Source organism: Juglans regia, chromosome 14 (assembly GCF_001411555.2).
Source record: "Juglans regia cultivar Chandler chromosome 14, Walnut 2.0, whole genome shotgun sequence".
NCBI classification, from domain to species: domain Eukaryota; kingdom Viridiplantae; phylum Streptophyta; class Magnoliopsida; order Fagales; family Juglandaceae; genus Juglans; species Juglans regia.
In genome coordinates this window covers 2,091,596-2,112,482 of record NC_049914.1, presented here as the reverse complement: position 1 = coordinate 2,112,482, position 20,887 = coordinate 2,091,596, and the positions used below count along the sequence as shown (strand labels likewise).

The 20,887-nt window shown below is 36.2% G+C and overlaps 1 protein-coding gene across 1 annotated transcript; it reads right to left on the bottom strand.

The window, feature by feature from the left end:
* Positions 1-207: 207 nt before the first annotated feature.
* LOC108990452 (rac-like GTP-binding protein RAC2) lies at positions 208-2,777 on the bottom strand. Its single transcript, XM_018964420.2, has 7 exons — positions 2,524-2,777; positions 2,310-2,397; positions 1,855-1,964; positions 1,633-1,696; positions 1,275-1,339; positions 898-963; positions 208-560 (listed from the first exon to the last, which is right to left on the bottom strand). The coding sequence occupies exons 1-7, from the start codon at positions 2,665-2,667 to the stop codon at positions 462-464; spliced, it is 636 nt and encodes a 211-aa protein (XP_018819965.1). The 5' UTR covers positions 2,668-2,777; the 3' UTR covers positions 208-461.
* Positions 2,778-20,887: the final 18,110 nt, after the last annotated feature.

The window sequence follows — 20,887 nt, the reverse complement described above, 5'->3', positions numbered from 1 at the left end:
TTAAGTAAAAAAAATATAAAATAATAATAATAATAATAATCATTTTGACCCAATTGCTCATTGGGCCCGGTGCTAGGGGGCTTGCTTGCACTTCCCTGGCTATCTTTCCAATAAATCTCTAATTAACCAGAAATAAGAACTTTAAATAAATATCAATACATGAGTGCCCTGAAATTTACAAAATCCAACATGTCTGGAGTTCCAAAGTGCCCCAACCTTTAACATACCCTTTTCCTTTTGATTACCAATCTTGGTATGTATAAATAGAGTACTTGCTGCTTATATAAATGCCAAACACGTATAAACAATCCAAAGAAAACAAAACATCCAAAAGGAAAACAAGAAAAAGAAGGCTTGAAAAAAGAGAAGAATGGACAACTGTTAAGAGAAAAAGGAGAGTAATCATCATTCTTAATTGGTTTAAAACCCTGAACAGTGTTCTGTGAACACTAGAGGATTGATCACAGAAAAATGCAGGTCCTCTGCTTTCTCTTTGGCTTCTTGGACTTTGGAGGATCAAGAACCAACTTGATAGAAGTATCGAAGACAGCCTTCAGATTCTGCATGTTTCATCAGTAAACTTTCATGTGACAGTTCTTGGAATTAAAAAAACATGCCTTTATGCCCTAAAAATGTGATACTCCCATATGATAAGGATAATGGTAAGTGGTGTATGAGATCTCATATTGCTTGAAAATGAGAAGTTATTACTTTTTATAAGGTTTCAAATGGGACTTCAATTATATCATTGAACTAGTCTTTTTAGAATATAAACCATGTGGTTTGGGCCTTCCATTGGGATGTTACAAAAAAAGCATTCGATTATCAAGAAAAGAGTATGTGACGGTGACCGAACAGGGAATAGTATCGCAACAAGTTTGAACTCAAATCTCATACCTGCTGTGTCTTTGAGCTGCATTCTATATAGGCTATTGCTCCAACTTGCCTTTTTAGTTCTTCGCCCTGGCATTAAAAGAGGTATATAGAATATTTTATTAAAAAGGGAACAGAATTCTTGACTGGCTGCATTTAGTTTTTGGCTATGTTTGTTTCAGCATAAGCAGATCAAGGGTACATAAACATCAGACTTAGAGCCATACAATCCAATGCAGTTGCACAACCATTTGGTAAAATGATCGATGTGCCCCCCCATGCTTTCAGCTGGTGATGAAAAGTAGATCCATGTACAGTTTGAATGTGGAGATGCAATAGTGTAGCTAACAGATGAATCAACAACAAAAGCTTAAAAATAAATGGCAGAGTGCATAGCCAACCTGTTTTGTAGAAATTGTACATGCCCCGGGATAATTCAATTGAAACTGTTCATCCTCTCTTAGATCTGCAATTAATTGAACCGCATTGAACAGAAAATAACAAGACACAAGCATGAAAAAGCCAAGGAAGAAAGGTCACGAATTTTTGTTCTGTGAAAAACTGTAAATACCAAACTTATGCATACATGTGACAGTCAAGAAAATCTTGAAAATTCTATAGGAAAAGAACTTTTCTTAATTCTTCAGTTTTCGTCTTCCACCAAGCATACTCGATTGTTTAGAGCATTAAAGCAAGGGAAAAGTTATGGAAACAGGCATTTACAGAACTAACAAATTGATAAAGCAAAGAATCTATCACCTAGTTTGGTCCCCACAAGAACAATGGGCACTGATGGGGCATAATGTCTCAGCTCCGGAACCCACTACTCCAACATAATAAGAGGCACAAAGAAAAAGAAACAAGCAGAAAGACATTAAGAATCTGATCAGTAGATACATTTGGTAGAACATTTGGTCAATGACAGAGAATCAAAAGAAGACTTCAATGGAGAGAGAGAAAAAAGAAAAAGAAAAAGCTTACTTTCTTTGCTATGTTCTCAAAGCTAGGCCTACTTATGAGAGAAAAGCAGAGAAGGAAAATATCAGCTCCTCTGTAACTTAACGGCCTCAACCTGTTATAATCTTCTTGACCTGCAAAAATTTTGAATTATTTCGATAAGATTTAAGTGTCTATTTTCTCTGCGTGGGTAGATTCATGTCATTAAATGCTTTAGGAAACATAGGATCCTGCCTTTGCGCCGACAGTCGGCCAATTACTTTCTTTGCCATGTTCTCAAATTAAGTGCTTGTTTGGTTGAAAAGAAATCAGTGAGAAATATATGAAAACTGAGTCTTTCCAATAGTTTGGGGATGATAATGGCGATCGCCATGGTTCTTATATAGTAACTAACTTAACAACCATCGAAACAAATCGAAAGATAAAAACAAAATCAAGCATCATTCAAATTAACCATGAGAGAGAGAGAGAGAGAGCACCGGCAGTATCCCAAAGACCCAGATTCACAGTCTTCCCATCAACCATAACATTGGCACTGAAGTTATCAAAAACAGTTGGGATGTAATCCTGTCAAACAATAAAAGAAACCCAAAAAGCAAAACCGGAGGGAAATCATACGCAAATGAGCATGAGAAGCAGCTAACAAAAGAGAACACAAGAAATAAAGGGCATGAAAGTGAAGAGAGGTTATACAGTCGGGAAAGTGTTGGTAGTGTAGGAGATGAGCAGGCTCGTCTTCCCAACAGCACCATCTCCAACTGTCACACATTTGATAAACCTTGTTGTTGTTGTTGTAGTAGTACTGTGGGTAACGGCAACATTCGTTCTGTTATTCATTTGACAGCCAATGATCTCTTAGTCTCGGACGAACCAGAATTTCTTTGAGATAACAGGATGTTGAATATAAAAGAGCGTATATATGAGAAAGAAAGTTGAAAAGTTGCAAAATTTTCTTCAGGCTTTTTTTGTGGGGGTGGTAAAGATCTGTGAGATCACTTTAATTCGAGCTGTCAGAGGCAAAAAGTGGATCCAAAAGGTATCCCACGTATGAAATAAATCATCATTTCAAATCCATTAATATAAATACTTTAACAAGAAATACATGATATAAAAATAAATTAACAAACCGATATTATTAGATATAATATATTAAATTATAAAATTATTTTTTATTATAAAATATATCTAATGAATCATACGAAAATATATTATAAATTTTATGATTTATTTGTGTATATTCTTTTTATATATATAGCATTTCTCATCCATTTATTCAAAAATAAAAGCAACAAATATATTAAAAAATAAAAAAGAAACACTAATTTTTACGCGATAAGAGCGCATGTTAAGCAATAAATTAGTTTTACCATGGCAGAGCCTATTTTTTGGTGCTTTCTAAATATTTGGTTGAATTGCATAGATCTAATTTGAGAGAAAAATTGACATATGATGCGGGAAAAAAAGATAAAATATATTTAGAAATTTTATTTTTTAGACATCCAGCACACCTTTGTAGAAGCTTTTCACATCAATTATATTAAAAAATTAGTAGTGTTTTGATTTTTTTTAAGTTATAATGTGTCTTACTATAAGTGAGCATATCGACTTGTATATACCAAAACTTAAAAAGAAAAAAATTCAAAACTCAAAAAGAAAAAATCCAAACATCGACTAGGCTAAATTCAAATTCATTCCATATTTTTATTTTTGGGTAAAATTCACAATCATAGTAGCTAGCTGTAGAAATTAATTAATTTATTTTTCCTTCTTTTAGAATTTGGTGACATATAATTTAGAATGAATCTGTATTTAATCCTTTCACTTTTCCTCAATACAAGTTGACTTGCTCGAAGGAAAAAAAAAAAAAAAAAGGAAATCTAGGCACCTTGTGTGAGGATTTACTGACCTTTTTATTTCCTTTCCAATCCCCAAATAATAGTGATCTAATGTGCTACATAAAACCTTCTAGAAAAAAAATAAAGAGAAGTGACTTCGGTTATAACTCTATAACAAGATAACATTTTTTTAATTTAAACACATGAAATCAAAAAAGGTTTTAAAAAAATTGAATATGTTATGGAAAATGACAAACATAAACTATTTTATACAATTATATTTTAAATGAATGGTATTTTTATAAAATAAGTTATAAAATAGTCTCAATGTACATAAATATTCTTATTTTAAAATGTCGTTATATAAAAAGTTGTTTCTATATCATTATTTATATCTTATCAGCTAGCTAGTAGCGTAATAGGGTGAATTTATCATTTAAAAATAAAAATAAAAAATAAAAGAAGCATGTTTAAGTTATACGACTGCTCTGTTTATCAGATTATTTAAAAATCGTCATCTAAGTAGTCTCTCTTTGTGAGAATTGGGTGAGAGTCAATCTTTTAGCTCCGATTATCCATTTTATTTTTTTTACTTTTATATTGTAATGTGTGTTGATTTTGGAAAGATTGTAGGGGATTTCCACCCTACCGAACTTATGTCTTGTATCCGTTAGTTTATTTATAAATACTTAATTTGGAGAGAAAAAAAAAAAAAGGTTATACGACTGCTAAAAGAAGCATGAAATAGGTAATGATTGTCGATACAAATTATTGCTTGAGAAAACAAGGGAAGCTCTAGAACGACGCTAACAAAGGAGTAAAGGCATTGAGTAATGATATATGCATAATTTTTTTTTTTAATTTTTTGTATAATTATATTTTAAAATGAGAATATTTATGTAAAGTGATGTTTTTTTTATAAATTATTTTACAAAAATATCTATCATTTAAAATATAATTGTATTAAAAATTATAAAAATGGTTGTATGTCCATCATTTTCTAAAAACCTAGTTGTATAGTATTTATCCAGCTGTGCATTGGAGAGAGTGGATAAAAAAAAATAAAAAATAAAAAATAAATTTATCCAAGAGCAATGTACTTAAGTATAAGCTTAAAGTTAGAGCACTGATATTGGACTGGACAAATGTTAGTGAAGTTCTACTTAAATGAGCTGCATTGAATTAGCTAAAGTCCTTTAATTGAAACTTTGAGTTACAATAAATAGAAAGGAAAGTCCAAACTTAACTAGTCATTGTTCACATATCAAAACCATATTTAATTTCAAAACTTTTGATTGTTTGCATTCTAATATTAACACTAAGCATATGTTAACTAATAATTTAGATATGTTTAGTGTAGTGGAAAAATAATTAAAAAATAATATTATATTATTATTTTAGCTTATTTTTACCTAGTCTAATGTGGGGTTATACATGAATGGCTTTGGCTTTTAATCAAACATCTAGTTTTAACCAAATTTTAACTTTAACTTTAGCTAGACTAATATTAATGCTCTAAGTATGGCGTAAATTCTTTGTAAAAAGATAGTCCTATTAATTTTTTTTTATATATATTTTTTCATAATTGTGTCTACTTTTTTATAAAATGAATTTATTGTATATATATTTAAAATTTGTACAAATTATTTATTTTAAAATAAATAATTTATAATTATTTAAATCTCAATAAACAATGATATAATAATATAAAAAAAAACAATGAATAATATTTTTATTAAGAAATATGCCATCAAAACTCAACTCTCACTGGTCGACCATGCCTGTGGTCTTTAGCATCATGCACTAGAGAACAAACGGGCTTCCTGAGCAACCCCCCAAAAAAAACTTGTGCTCAAAGCCCAGCTCAGCCTGGGAACTGTAAATTTGCAAGGCCTACCATCACAATGTCAGCCTTTCTACAAAGTAAGGGGAAGGATGAGGTAAAAGGGCCCAAGTTGGTGCCTTGGACTCCATTTGGATATTTAGAATCTTTTAGTATATTTATAAATAATAATTAAATAATAATTAAATGATTGAGTAATGATAAGTACAAATTTTAAACAGACAAATCTCATATAAGTTCTTTTATAAAAAAGTGAATCTCACTAATAAAAAATAATTTTATTTATTCTCATGTTATTCCCATTTTGCTGAAAAAGTAATTCCAGATATCTTGAGCAAACTCACAATATAAAAGTAGATAGTCCGCCGTTTCACCAATATTTCTACACAAATAGCACCAGTCCATAATTATAAGGTCACGTCTTCTAAGATTATCAATGATCATAATATTCCCTATAACTGTTGTCTAGACAAAAAAATGTGGCCTTGGTAGGTGCTTTAGTCCTCCATATGTTCTTCCAAGAGAAATTGTGCCTTTGTTGCATAGTAATAGAGTCATAAAAAGAGCATACCGAGAATTTTCCTTTCCTAGTGAGTCTTCATTCCATCATATCTTCCGTTGTGACAACAATAGAAGTGTTGTATAGCAAGTTAAGAAATTCTACCAAAACAGTCACTTCCCAATCATGTGCATCCCAAGTAAGGATGATGTTCCACTCCTGTGAACCTTGATTGATTACCTGCAGGTCAGCCACCATAGCTTATTTTTCCCGTGCAATTCTTAAAACCGTGGGATAAGCATCTGAAAAAGCAGTGGTTTATCCCATACAACACCTAGAGGGGGGGTGAATAGGTGCAGTTCAAATTATGTGGACTAATAAAATTTAATGGCAAGAAGCTAATAAAAGAAGACACAAATCATGCAAATAATCAACACAATGATTTGGTCACGAAGTGGAAACTCATTTGAAGAACGTCTTCAAATTCTAAAACCACTCCGGGTGTAAGCCACCACCTAAAATCCACTATAGAAAAAGTTCATTACAACCAATTTAGTGACACTCACAAAACCTTTGTAGTTCCTAAACTTGGCTTGCAACATCACGAGTGACCCACTCGATCTCTACACGCATGTAGTGTCGGAACTCCGACCTTCTATAGCTTTCCACGAGAACCTCTCGATCTCTGCATCAACAGCAGCTCCGGAAACCTTCCGGCCAACAAAACGTCCACTTCAATGGACTTTGAAAGAGGTTTGATTTTGAGAGTGGTGTGGTGGATTAGTGTTTGTCCAAAAGAGATTCACAAGGTGAGGAATAGGTTTCTCTCTTTGGCTCTTGAAACACTTAAGGTTTTGCTCTGTTTTTCCACACCACACAACAGAAATGATCTGTTATATTTATAGTCCCAGCAAGTCACGGCGCCCAAAGCATGAATTTTAGGTTGTCTTTGAACATTGGCTCGAGCGAGGTGTCGAACGAAGGTCGAGCGCACGTTATCTTCTGAAACCGCTCGAGCGAGGTGTCGAGCGAACGTCTCTGGATGTCTCTGGATGGGTTCCGCTCGAGCGCCACGTCGAGCGCACATCGAGCGAACCACTCTGTCTTGGTTCCGCTCGAGCGCCAAGTCAAGCGCACATCGAGCGAACCACTCTGGATGGGTTCAGCTCGAGCGTTACGTCAAGCTCACCTCGAGCGAACCACTCTGTCTTGATTCCGCTCGAGCGCCATGTCGAGCGCCCATCGAGCGAACCTCTCTGGAAGGTTCCGCTCGAGCGCTATGTCGAGCGCCCATCGAGCGAACCTCTCTGGAAGGTTCCGCTCGAGCGCCAGTCGAGCGCCAGTCGAGCCATGTTGAGCACACTTCAATATTTTTCATGTACCAATGCATCAACACTTGTTACAACTCAACTTTACATAGGTTTTCACAAGAATATGCCAATTGAACACATTTTTCCCTCAACAATCTCCCCCTTTGGCATTTCTGTGACAAAACCTCTAACCTATACATAGGACTTAATCCTAACACACCCAAATCAGGATTCCCATTATTTAGACAAAAAGTCTTGAGCACATTGAGATATTTCTGCAAACTTAACAAACGGTTAAACGGACCAATAACAATATGCAATAAATAATCTCATAAGCATAAACACTTGTAGCACAGTTCTCAGAAAAGACTTTTCATTAAGAATTAAAACATACATTGTTTTTCAATTTAGACAAACAATAGTAGCATGAGCAGCATGTGATACAAATAAAAATAGCTGCTCCTCCACAAAACAAAACAAAGCTGCCCCAACAGCTTTCTTGCTACTCCCCCTAAATCTCTATACTACTCCCCCTTAATGTATACTCCCCCTTGATCTATACTCCCCCTTTTTGTCACAAATTCCAAGGGTGTCAACTGTCCCCACCAGATTGACTGCCATCTTCTTCATCAAGCCGCTCCTCAATATCGTCGAAGCGTTTAGTCACAAGCTGCTGAAAGCTGTCAACTTTGGCATCAAGATGATCAAATCGGGCTTCAAACTGAGCTTCAAGCCGGGCAAGGTACTCAAGAACCTGCTGAAGGCTGGGATCGACTGATCCCGCTGCCGGGCCCTGAGGCTGTGAACTAGATGGCTGAGAAGTCGAAGGCTGAGATGTGGATGGCTGAGAGGAAGATGCAGGAGGATGCTCAACATCCAGTGGGTGAGGGGAAATGTGAGCACGACTCAACTGCATGGTCCTACGCCCAATGGGAGCCTTAAGAGGAACTCTAGGCTCATTAGGACGAAGCATAACAGTCTGAGAGAGGGCTAACCTAGTAATGAGGCAGGCGAGAGGCAAGCCAGTCCGTAGTTTCGGGGAATTAAACGCCCCAAGCATGACCCGACACAGATGACTCCCCAGATCAATGGAGACATCATTTATCAATGCATACAAAAGAGTGGCGCGGTCAGGACCTACATCACTCTGATGACCAGTAGGATAAAGGTTTGTAAGGACTATCCTACTGAGAATGAGAAACTCGGGTGAAAAACGAGAGGTGAGAATGGGTGTCTTACCATCCCAACTCGAAAAATGACCGATTAAACATTGAACAATGACAGTCGGACTTGGAGGAGAAGTCCGTGTATATGGATAAGTGGGGTTAGCCACTCGCGGGGCATGTAGCAAGTCCGCAACCATGCCCGGAGTCACCCGGAAAACAATGTTCCGGAGACTGACTTCAAAAGAGCCATCATCAGCGATGGCATCAATATTGGAGTAGAACTCCTTACCCAACTCCACAGAAGGAGTGGGATGACCAGTGGTCAAGGCGAGCCACTGGCGAGACTCAAAAATGCGAGGAATTACAGTCTCAGAAAGCTCACCAAGGAGAACTTCCCGCTCAACAATAAGAGAACGGGTGGAAAAATTTTGAGTGTAGAGTTCTCTTGCATAAGGATTGCGAAAATGTGCTTGAGCGGGGGCTGGAGGATTTTGGCGTGAACGAACCCTTCGAGACATGATTGAAGCTGGACAAAATCAACGACCGTTAGACAAGGCTAAAGGTAATGTGAAATGCCCAAAGCTTGATGAATGCACATGCCTAATTATGAACCAAGCCAAACTTATGCAATGTTGCTAAAACTATGTCAAAATGCACATGCACAATGCACATGCCCACTAACACAATATAACAAACCATTTTGCATTTTTGAGCACTTCAAACTCAACCAAGCCAAGATTGGGTTTTAAACCCAATGGAGGTCCCAAGCCTCAATGCCAAACACTATCCCAACACTAGAATAGACAAACATGACCATGAGGATAATGTAGTATCAATGCATGATGAAAATAAGAAATCAAACTTCATTGATGCATTTTACCGAGCACTTGGAGTGCATCCAAGTACAAACCAAATGAAAAACCCCTTGGGGGTTCTAAGACCCTCCTAAATACAAAGAGAATAGGAATGGACAACCAAGAGGTCCATTCAAACACCAAACAAACCAACAAGAATGCTCCATTTCGGAATCCCCAAATCAAGCCCTAAATTCCGAAATGCATGTATATGGAAAATGCATGAAGAAATTCAAGATAAAAACCGAAAATGATTGGAGAGAATCAAAGATTAGAGACTTACCGTGATTATAATGGGATTTCTTGAGAGAAATCAAATGAAAACACACGGTAAGAGAAGAGAGAAGCGTCGCGCAAGAAGGGGAAGAAGAAACGGCGCAGAGAGAAAGAAGCGGGCTGGGGAAAAAGAAAGCACGCGGGGCATTTTAAAACGCTTTCGCTCGAGCGGTAGTTAAGTTCGCTCGAGCGGAAGCCCAAAATTCTCAAAACTCAAATTTCATCCAGTGATTCAAGCATTAATGAAGTCAATTTTGAAGCTTGAAAAACACATCAAATGTAAAAGAGCATCATATTATCACAATTTACGCAAGTAGTAAAAACAGAGTATCACATGTAAGATGAACATGCGTGTTTTGTGAGTCCCAACTCAATCAAGAAGTTTCAACCAAAATTGTGAGTGGGGTTAGGCTAAAACAAGAAACCATAAGTGCATGGGGAGCCTTTCCACGATACAGAAAGTAAAACCTAATGCTGCTAGGACCTAAATAGTTCTGTTTGAATTCATGCATTAGGATTGGCCTATTGAGTAATATGACCCCTTTTTCTTTTTCTTCTTCTTTTTCTTCTTCTTCTTCCTTCCTTTTTTTTTTTATTTTTATTTTTTTTTTATTTTTAGAGAATTTTCATAGGAAGAATTTTGATATATAATCATGAGGTCATCTAGCCCGTGGTCAATTCTGTATACACGTAGAGCTCCCTTACATCTTTGATTGCCTCCCCAAGAACTCACTGGTGGCAAAACAACAATTGTTTGAGCTGGAAGTGTAGTGTGTGAAGCAGGTCACAACTTACAAATAGTACATATGTTTTAAACCTTTGTAACTTATAACGGTACATGATACAATTTTCAAAAGATATAAGTACCTAATATTTTCAGAATTGACATCACGAACACTCTTTATCCCACGCAAGTGCAAAACATTATTCATGATTTTTTGAGGAACACACACAACATGCTTTTAACAAACAGAACAAAAATGAAAAACAACTATACAACAAAAAAGAATGCATGAATGCATGACCATCAGTCTATACCATGTCTGGTCTGCTCCTCCCCCTTTCTCATCCACACTTGTCTCACTTTTGGATGATTCACCTTATCAACATTCTGTCTAGTAGTCAATTGGTCTAACTTCACATTGATAATCTCATTTTGTTTGGTCAAGACCATGACTTGGCTCCACAAGTTTTGATGCCCTTTTCTTGAGTAGGGCTTTTCAATTCTCTTAGGATGGTCCCTAAGCTCAAAACAGTTTGGTCGAATGTGACCAATCTTACCACAATTGTGACAAACGTGGTTTGCCTTGTGAACTTCATGTCTCATGGAGGGTGAAACATACCTGGAAGCATTCAAGAACTTCTTACTCTTTTTAGAAGGATAGACAATCCTACTTTTAGAGAAAGTAGGGGCATGATAATTTTTTAACTTGAAGCAATCTGGTCTAACATGACCAACCTTCCCACAATGATGACATATAGGGCTTGTGTTACGAGCTCCTTGTCTCTTGGGAGGTGGGACAGGCTTTTGCACATGTAAGGGTTTCTTACCCTTTTTCAAAAGTTGAGGTTTGCCATTCTCATTAGAAGCAGGAACAAACATTATTTTTCCTACCCTTTTGCATGAGATTTTTGAAGTTGAAGCCACATCAGATTTCCCTTCAATATATCCTATACCTCTCTTGTCACCAAAGGACTTTCCTGAGTTTAGGATTTTGTCAAGCTTTTGTTTCCCAGTAGACAAATTTTTCAACTTATCGTTTAACAAAATCAACTCACTTCCCTGCATTTTCACTTTATCCTCGAGTGACACATTCCTCTTTTGCAACTGATCGGTTAGACAATTTGCTTCATTCAATTTACCTTGGAGATCCTCATTTTCTCTTTTGCAAATATCTATATTCTCAATATGTGCTTTATTGAGTTTCCTCAATTTTACACACTCTTTGTACAACTTCTCATAGATTTCCTCCAACTCATCATCATCCCCGGATTCACTTCCGGATACACTCTCATTTTCAGACGTTGATTCACTTCTATGACTTTGGCCACCAACAGAAGAAGTGAATGCCATGTAGTTGCGATTTTTCTTTGGAGAGGGACTCTTAGAAGAGTCACTTGTCTCAGAATCATTATCATTCAAAGACACACCCTTTGCTTTCTCTATGGCCTTTTTGTAATTTGCACACTCAAGGCGAATGTGCCCAAAACCATGACATTCATGACACTGAATATCAGATTGTACCCTGTCTTTGGTGGCTCTAGTATATTTTTTAGAGCTCATTTCCTTCTTTCCTGAACTGGAATTTCCATTAACTCTCTCAAACCTTTTCTTCTTATCTCCCCAATTCTTTCTATTTCTAGATACAAACATCTTCCTGAATTTTTTAGCATAAAAGGCTACTTCTTTGTCACTCATAGCCAACTCATCGGACGACTCATCAGATGACTCATTGATAGTGTTGAGGGCTATGGACTTATTTTTCTTATCCACAGGAAGAGTATGCTCATAGGTTTGTAGAGAGCCCACCAGCTCTTCAATTCTCATATTGTCCAAATCTTTGCTCTCTTCAATGGCAGTGACTTTGGGACGGAATCTCTCAGGAAGAGATCTGAGAATTTTTCTCACAATTCTATTCTCAGGGATTTGTCCCCTAAATTAAAACTAGAATTGACAATATGATTGAGTTTGGCATAGAAGGCATCAAAAGTTTCATCATCTTTCATTCTAAGTTCTTCAAAACTTGTGGTTAGCATTTGAAGCTTAGAATTCTTAACAGCCTTGGTACCTTCATGGGTAACCTCAAGAATGTCCCAAGCTTGTTTACAATTTTCACACATGGAAATTCGCTTGAACTCCTCCTGGGACACAGCCATGAAAATCGCATTCAGGCCTTTGTTATTCCAACCACACTCGCTTATTTCATCCCTAGAATAATTATCCACACTTTTGGGAGTTTGAACTCCCTCAATGATAACAACTGGTTCTCTCCATCCTTTTGTTATGGAAACCCACACTCGTTCATCTACAGACTTTAGAAACGCTTTCATTCGGACTTTCCAATAAGCATAGTTGTTTCCATCAAAATATGGTGGTGATGTGAGAGATTGAGACTTATCCATTTAAACCACTATAACAGGAACACACTCAGGAACTGAATCCTAGCGGAGTGAACCCTCTCTGATACCAATTGAAAAAGCAGTGGTTTATCCCATACAACACCTAAAGGGGGGGTGAATAGGTGCAGTTCAAATTATGTGGACTAATAAAATTTAATGGCAAGAAGCTAATAAAAGAAGACACAAATCATGCAAATAATCAACACAATGATTTGGTCACGAAGTGGAAACTCATTTGAAGAACGTCTTCAAATTCTAAAACCACTCCGGGTGTAAGCCACCACCTAAAATCCACTATAAAAAAAGTTCATTACAACCAATTTAGTGACACTCACAAAACCTTTGTAGTTCCTAAACTTGGCTTGCAACATCACGAGTGACCCACTCGATCTCTACACGCATGTAGTGTCGGAACTCCGACCTTCTATAGCTTTCCACGAGAACCTCTCGATCTCTGCATCAACAGCAGCTCCACGAGAACCTTCCGGCCAACAAAACGTCCACTTCAATGGACTTTGAAAGAGGTTTGATTTTGAGAGTGGTGTGGTGGATTAGTGTTTGTCCAAAAGAGATTCACAAGGTGAGGAATAGGTTTCTCTCTTTGGCTCTTGAAACACTTAAGGTTTTGCTCTGTTTTTCCACACCACACAACAGAAATGATCTGTTCTATTTATAGTCCCAGCAAGTCACGGCGCCCAAAACATGAATTTTAGGTTGTCTTTGAACATTGGCTCGAGCGAGGTGTCGAGCGAAGGTCGAGCGCACGTTATCTTCTGAAACCGCTCGAGCGAGGTGTCGAGCGAGGTGTCGAGCGAGCGTCTCTGGATGTCTCTGGATGGGTTCCGCTCGAGCGCCACGTCGAGCGCACATCGAGCGAACCACTCTGGATGAGTTCTGCTCGAGCGCCACGTCAAGCTCACCTCGAGCGAACCACTCTGTCTTGGTTCCGCTCGAGCGCCAAGTCGAGCGCACATCGAGCGAACCACTCTGGATGGGTTCAGCTCGAGCGTTACGTCAAGCTCACCTCGAGCGAACCACTCTGTCTTGGTTCCGCTCGAGCGCAGAGTCGAGCGCCCATCGAGCGAACCTCTCTGGAAGGTTCCGCTCGAGCGCTATGTCGAGCGCCCATCGAGCGAACCTCTCTGGATGGGTTCTGCTCGAGCGCCAGTCGAGTGCCAGTCGAGCGATGTTGAGCACACTTCAATATTTTTGATGTACCAATGCATCAACACTTGTTACAACTCAACTTTACATAGGTTTTCACAAGAATATGCCAATTAACACATTTTTCCCTCAACAAAATGGGTTGAAAATGAGGTTTTGAAATGGAGGCCGGGATGGCTCTATGGTCATCCTGGTCTCTCGTTGTTGTTATGAGTCGACTCAGCCATTGCTATTTGAACACCTTAGACGTTCAAACGCCACATGAATGGTTAACGTTCAAAACAATATTATAATGTTTGAACGTCTACCTATTAGCATTTGAATCCACCATATAACCGTTTGAAGCAGTCGACACTCAGGGACACTCCATATTTCATATTTGTGCACCCACTACAGAAGCGGTCGACACTTAGGGAGATGCATAGGGTGTATAGGGTGAGGCATCTGCATAGGGCGTATCAGGACTTGACTAATGAAGAGAAACATTTATTGGTGTTAGTATTTTTTTATAAATAGTTTTTTGTAACGTCTTTTAATTTTAATGTTTTCAAACAGTGGATTTTTTAAATTGATTTAGTCATTAAGATTAGGAGATTAAGATTGGGAGTTACAATGGATTAATTGTTGGATCATTAATTGAGTGCTTATTAAGTTATTTCAGTTTATATTTTAATATTATTAAAAAATACCATCTAGTTTAGCTCGTAAGAAAAAAACGCATGCATTTCTTTATTTTGGAATAAAACGCCTCTTGGTCCCGCCACCTTTACGTTATGGTTCAAGATAAGCAATTTTTCCTTAAAAAAAAATGAAGACAACGATTTTTAATTATATATATATATATATATACTAGTTAATGTGCAACGTGGAAACTGTTGCACAAAACAGATCCCTCTCCAGTAGCTAGGTTCTCCAATCGAGGCTTATCCACAATGTCTTAGCTGTGGCCTAGCTAAAGCTCCAGCCATCAACAAAGGCAGCAAGCAATATAGGCTCCTCTGTGGAAACAACCATCTAGTAGGAAATTTAAGCAGATAGTGTAATCCCACCAGAATACTATCAAGGAACCCAATCTAGTTATACTTTCTCGATCAACTATATTCCTACCCTATGGAAGAAACACACTGCCATACAATTTGACTCAAGAGAAAGATGTATAAAACTATTTTAAACATCTTCAACATCCATCACATTTCCTTCTCATCAACCCATAATTAGCCATAACCCACATAAACTTTCATTATTAGACTTTTCAATATTCATTACTCTACACTAACAGAAACACATCTTGCTTCACACAACACTTACCTTCCCTATCCCCATTCTCCATGCTTTGTTATAGTATTCATTCCCATACATCTAATTACTGATAATTTCCTAGATGTACTGGCAGCAATTTTACTCTTCATATGTAGTTAAATATTCTCTCAAGATGAATCCCATATTTACAAGGATGATAAGGAAAAACTGAAAGTGAGCTAGGCATTGAGTAAAATGAAAAATGCTATAAGCATTACTGTATTAAATGGATAACCTTGTCTCCACAACATCTTAGAGCATTAGCATTGGTTTATGCATATGCATATGCAAAATTACCTCTTTTGCATATCCACTTTGTCATTCAAGCAAAATTCCCACATTGGCTTATGCATATTTGAAACAAAATAATAATAAAATATTATTATTTTATTATTATTACTTTTTTGCTAAAATCTATTTTTTTATATATATTTTACAATTAACATCCACTACATACATTTGACATTAATAATACAAATATAATAATAAAAAATATAATTTTTTAATAATAATATATTAAAAATATAATAAAATGAAAAAAATATATAATATATTATAGTAATAAAATGAATGTGCAAGTGAATGTTTTTTTTGTTATTGAAGGAGTGAGAAAATGAAAGGATTGTGTGAGAGAGAGTGGGAGGAGAGAGAATTAATTATTAAAATATAATATGTAGGGTGAATAGTTGTTATCTAAATTTAGATAACAACTGTTCATAGGTAGCCAAATTTATAGATATGCATAAGCCAATGTGGATGATTTTAGGGTCATATTATCCAAATATGACTTTAGATATAGATATGCATAGACCAATACCAATGCTCTAACATATTCATAACATCATCCTAAGATCAACCGTGCTTTAAATCATAAAAAACAAGTCACCAAAAATCACAAAACAACACTTGGAGTTTTTGGTTTTACATCTAGTCCAAAATAGAAACTTTTCTCTCTACTAACTTTGATCAATCTCTTGCTCCATGTCTTAAAGGCATGTGATCTTCAAAATAAAACATCACATGGTTTACCAATGTGTCCTAAAGAATATCCAACCATAAAACTTAAAATCACATGGCTAAAACTCAATAAAACATGGATCGAACCCAACAACATCAAATCTTAGGCCTAACCGAAATTCTCTTGCATAGAAAAATCATATCTTTAAAACTAATACTAAATATCTTTAAAATAACATCCTAACATGTATATAAGAGGTTTATGATCATCATATAAAAATATCAAAACCTTTGGAATAAGATTAGACCACAAAATATTCAAACTTTCACAAGCAAAAACTGTTTTTCTACTTCTAGTTTTCAAGTTTCTAGATCTAAAGAAATCTATCATCAAAAGCTTTATTCATGTAAAAAACCCTCAATGAAAATTCATAAATACATGCTAAAAACACTCCATAAAATTTTTGGACTAAGATATGTCCATTAGCTTGGTCAAAAATGCTAAAACATAATATACTCTCCAGTTTCACGCCCAAAATGACATTTCTATGGTTAAAACTAATTTTTACCTATTAAATGAGCATGAAATGAGACTAATAAGATATCTACAGAAACTATACTCATAGAAGAACAACGTTTATGAAGGATGCATCGTGAGACAATACCTACAATGGGTCAAAAACCTCCATGTAAAAAGACCCAGAAATCTGCCTGAGAGAGCTCTTCAGAATTTTTCTCTAAGAACGGGGTGAAATGTGTCTTGCACGACTTTAGACTTCTGGTGGGAGAAGTTATGGGCTTGAATGACCCTTGATTGGAGGTAGCTATATGACATAAAGTGAAGAATAGAGAGGAGTAAGGACTGCCTGCAGCAGCTGTGAGATAAGGAGCTTGATGGGGTGGATTTCTCATTCACATTAAGGTACTATTGTGTGCAGCCAATGGCAGTGAATGGCCTGTCATGTGAGGGAGAAAACTTCTTCAAGAAGTTTTGCCAAGGTGGCCAAATTCGTGGACCTTGGTGGGCCTCAACCAAGTGGGCTTCAATTTAGGATTTAAAGGGGGTTGGTTAGAGTTTGAGATGCTATCAAGCCCAAATCTAATTTTTCTTGGTCCAATCAAATTTCTAAGGTTTAAAAGGTTGGATAATGATGTCATAACATGGGTTTGATTAATTAATAACATGTGAAAGTGATTTAATCAAGTTATTAAACACAATACTAGAAATCGGATTAAAAAGGGTTTGGAGGCCAACTTTAGGGTTTAAGAAATCATTTAGGATTTTAGTTTCAACCAAGTTTTTGAGGTTTCAATTGGATTCCAACCATTTAGAGTTTCGCTAGGATTGAAACCTTCTTTGGCCTGTCACAATTTGGCTGATCAAATAAAAAAAGTTTTGCTTGGATAGCATGATCTCCACCTTGATTTCCTTCACAAATCTATCTAATGGTTCCTCATGGTGTCAAGTGTCTAATACTATTCACTATGTGTGGCTAAGATCTTATCAAGTGTCCAAATAAAACTTCTCTAACATAATTTGGACATTTCACACTGTAATTTTGAAAACACTGTAGTGGGTGCACTTATCGAGATTACTATTCATTCCAAAGAAATGCATAATAAACTTATTACTGAAAAATCCTAAATATTCATATTAACCTATAGTGAAAATCGTTTATTGAAATTCAACCCCGAAATGCTTCTAAAAATAATTTTATAATTTTGAACAGGCATTTTGTCAGGAATTATGAAAATGGACAATTGCGTCATAAAGTCCTAAATAATCAACTGAACCAATGGCATAGACCAAAACACATTCTGCCACTTTTAACTACCTCAAATAATTAAACTCATATTTCTAGCACCTAGAGCTATGCATAATGGGCCGTAAGCCCGATCCGTCCGAAAGAACCGATTGTCCCAACACGTGAAAGATGGGTTCATCGGGTGAAATGTATGATTTCGGGTTTTAGAAATTCAACTTGTCGAATCCGTCAAAATCGAAAAACACTAATGAAGACGAAAACCCTCTGAAGTTTGAACTAAATACGAAAACACTCTTCTCTCGACTGTGAAAACCCTAGTCACTGTTGCCATTCTCCGTTGCCATTTGCCGCCGCCGGTCGCAGAGGTCATCTTAGAGGTGCTCTCTCTCTCTCTCTCTCTCTCTCTCTCTAGGTAAGATTTAAGTTTTCTGCTTGGGTCTTTTGTGTAACAGCCCGTTAGAAATTCATTGGTAGAATTTCTATTGACTTTAGGAATCTCGTAAAAATCCCATAAGTTTTTACGAATCGACCAATCGCATAGGTTTTAGTTTGTCAATATAGTCAGTGTTATCGCTCACTATGGTGCTAGAAATATGAGTTTCTTTATTTGAGGTGGTTAGAAGTGTCAGAATGCATTACGGTCTACGCCATTAGACCCAGTGGACTATTTAGGATTTTATGGCGCAATAGCTTATTTTCATAATTCCGGACGAAACGTCTGTTGGAAATTATGAAATTACTTTTAGGGGCACTTCGAGGTTGAATTTTGGTAAACGATTTTCACTATAGGTTAATATGAATATTTATGAATTTTTAGTCCTAAGTTTATAATTCACTTTTTCGAAGTTAATAGTAACCTCGATAAGCGCATCAATTGCAGTGTTTCAAAATCACAGTGTGGAATGTCCAAATTAGATTAGAGAAATTTTATTTGGACACTTGGCAAGATCTTAGCCACACTTAGTGAATAATATTAGACACTTGGTACCATGAGGAGCGTTTGATGGATTTGAAGGAATCATGCTGTGAAATCATGCCACTTAAGCAAAACTTTGTTTCATCTGCTCAACCAAATTGTGCTAGACCAAAGAGGATTTCAATCCTAGTGAAATCCTAAATGGTGGGAATCCAATTGAAAGCCCAAAAATATTGTTGAAATCAGAACCCTAAACGGTTTCCCCAAAACCCTAAAGTTGGCCCCTAAACATTTTCTAATCCGATTTCTAGCATTGTGTTTAATCACTTGATTAAATCACTTTCACATGCTATTAATCCTTCAAATTTGTGTTAGAACATTATTATCCAACCTTATTAACCTTGAAAAATTGATTGGGCCAAGTGATATTGGATTTGGACTTGATAACAACCCAAACCCTCTTTAAACCCCAAAATTTAGGCCCATTCGGTTTAGGCCCATTAAGGCCCACGAATTTGGTTACCATTAGCATTGCTTCATGGCTAAGTTTTGAACCCCCACTTGGCTGTCCAGATCTTTGCAAAGAAAGGCCTAGAAGGTTCTTAAAATACAAAGCTAAAGGGCCACCTCACTCTTTCACTCTTACACTCCACCTTGAGAAAAGATCTTGGAATGATTTTTATGAGAAGAAAAGGCCAACACTCATCATTTCTTTCAGTCCTATCACTTTCCATAACTTGTGTAAGAGGCTCTTTAGTCCACTTCCCACGAAAAGCAACTCTCCTTTACACTTTTCCTTCATAGAACACAAAAGATACTCTCGGACAGTTTTTCGTACCTCTTTTGAACGCCTGTTTCGAAGCTTTTTGACCAAGCTAATGAGTAGATCTTGGTCCAAAATTTTTATGGAGTACTGTTAACATGTGTATATGATTACTGGTTGAGGATTTGTTGCATGATTAAAAGTTTTGATGAAATATTTTCTTAAGTCTAGAAACTTAGAAACTGGAAGAGGAAAAACAGTTTCTCAACTGTTTTGAGAAAGTTTAAATCTTTTATGGTTTAATCTTATTCCAATGGCTTTGATATTTTTATTGGAAGATCCTAAACATATTATATACATGTTAGAATGTTATTTTGAAGATATTTGATGTTAGTTTCGAAGATATGAAATTTTATGCAAGGAGGTATTCAGTTAGGCCAAAGTGATGATGTTCTTGGCTAAATTTATGTTTTGGTTGATGTTTAACCATGTGATCTTGCGTTTGATGCTTGGATCTATTTTAGAACATCTTTTTAAACCATGTGATGTTTGGGTTTGAAGATCACATCTTTATAAGTCATGGATCAAGAGGTTGATTAAAACAAGTTAGAAACAAAATTTTGTTTTGAACTTAGAAGAAAAACCAAAACGTTCAAGTATGGTTTTAGTGATTTTGATGACTTTTGTTCATGATTCAAAACATGATTATTCTTAGGAATATGTTATGAGTATAGTAGAAGAAAAATTTTGCTTTAATCATGAGTTTTGAAATTTGAAAAAATTACAACAAAATCAAGGGAAATAGCCTTGTAAGTTTCGGTCCTATAGAGTTTTAATGGTTGTGTTTAGTTTTAAATTTTTCTGAATTGAAATTTGAGCTTAAGACAAAATTTATATAAAGTATGTAAATTTTGGTGACTTTTGGAGTTAGGATGCAAAATCCTTAAGTTAGGGATAAAATGGTCATTTTTCAACATGTAGAGGATAAAATGGTAATTTTACTCTAAGTTGATATTTCTCCATATTCTTAATTGTTGGTGATTAAGTTCTAATTTTTAGAAATCACTACTTTCAGTTTCTCGTGATCGCACTTGAGTTTTGTCTCGAAGCGCGAAGATCGAGGTAAGTTGGCTTTTAACTTACTGTCAGTTTAATGTGTATGAGTGATAAGTAAGGGAACTAAATTGTATGTATGCATGTTACCATATGTGTCATGCTAAGTCATTACATATTTATCTGTTACACAGAATTTATTCTGTCATGAATTATCTATCTGTTACACAAGATAT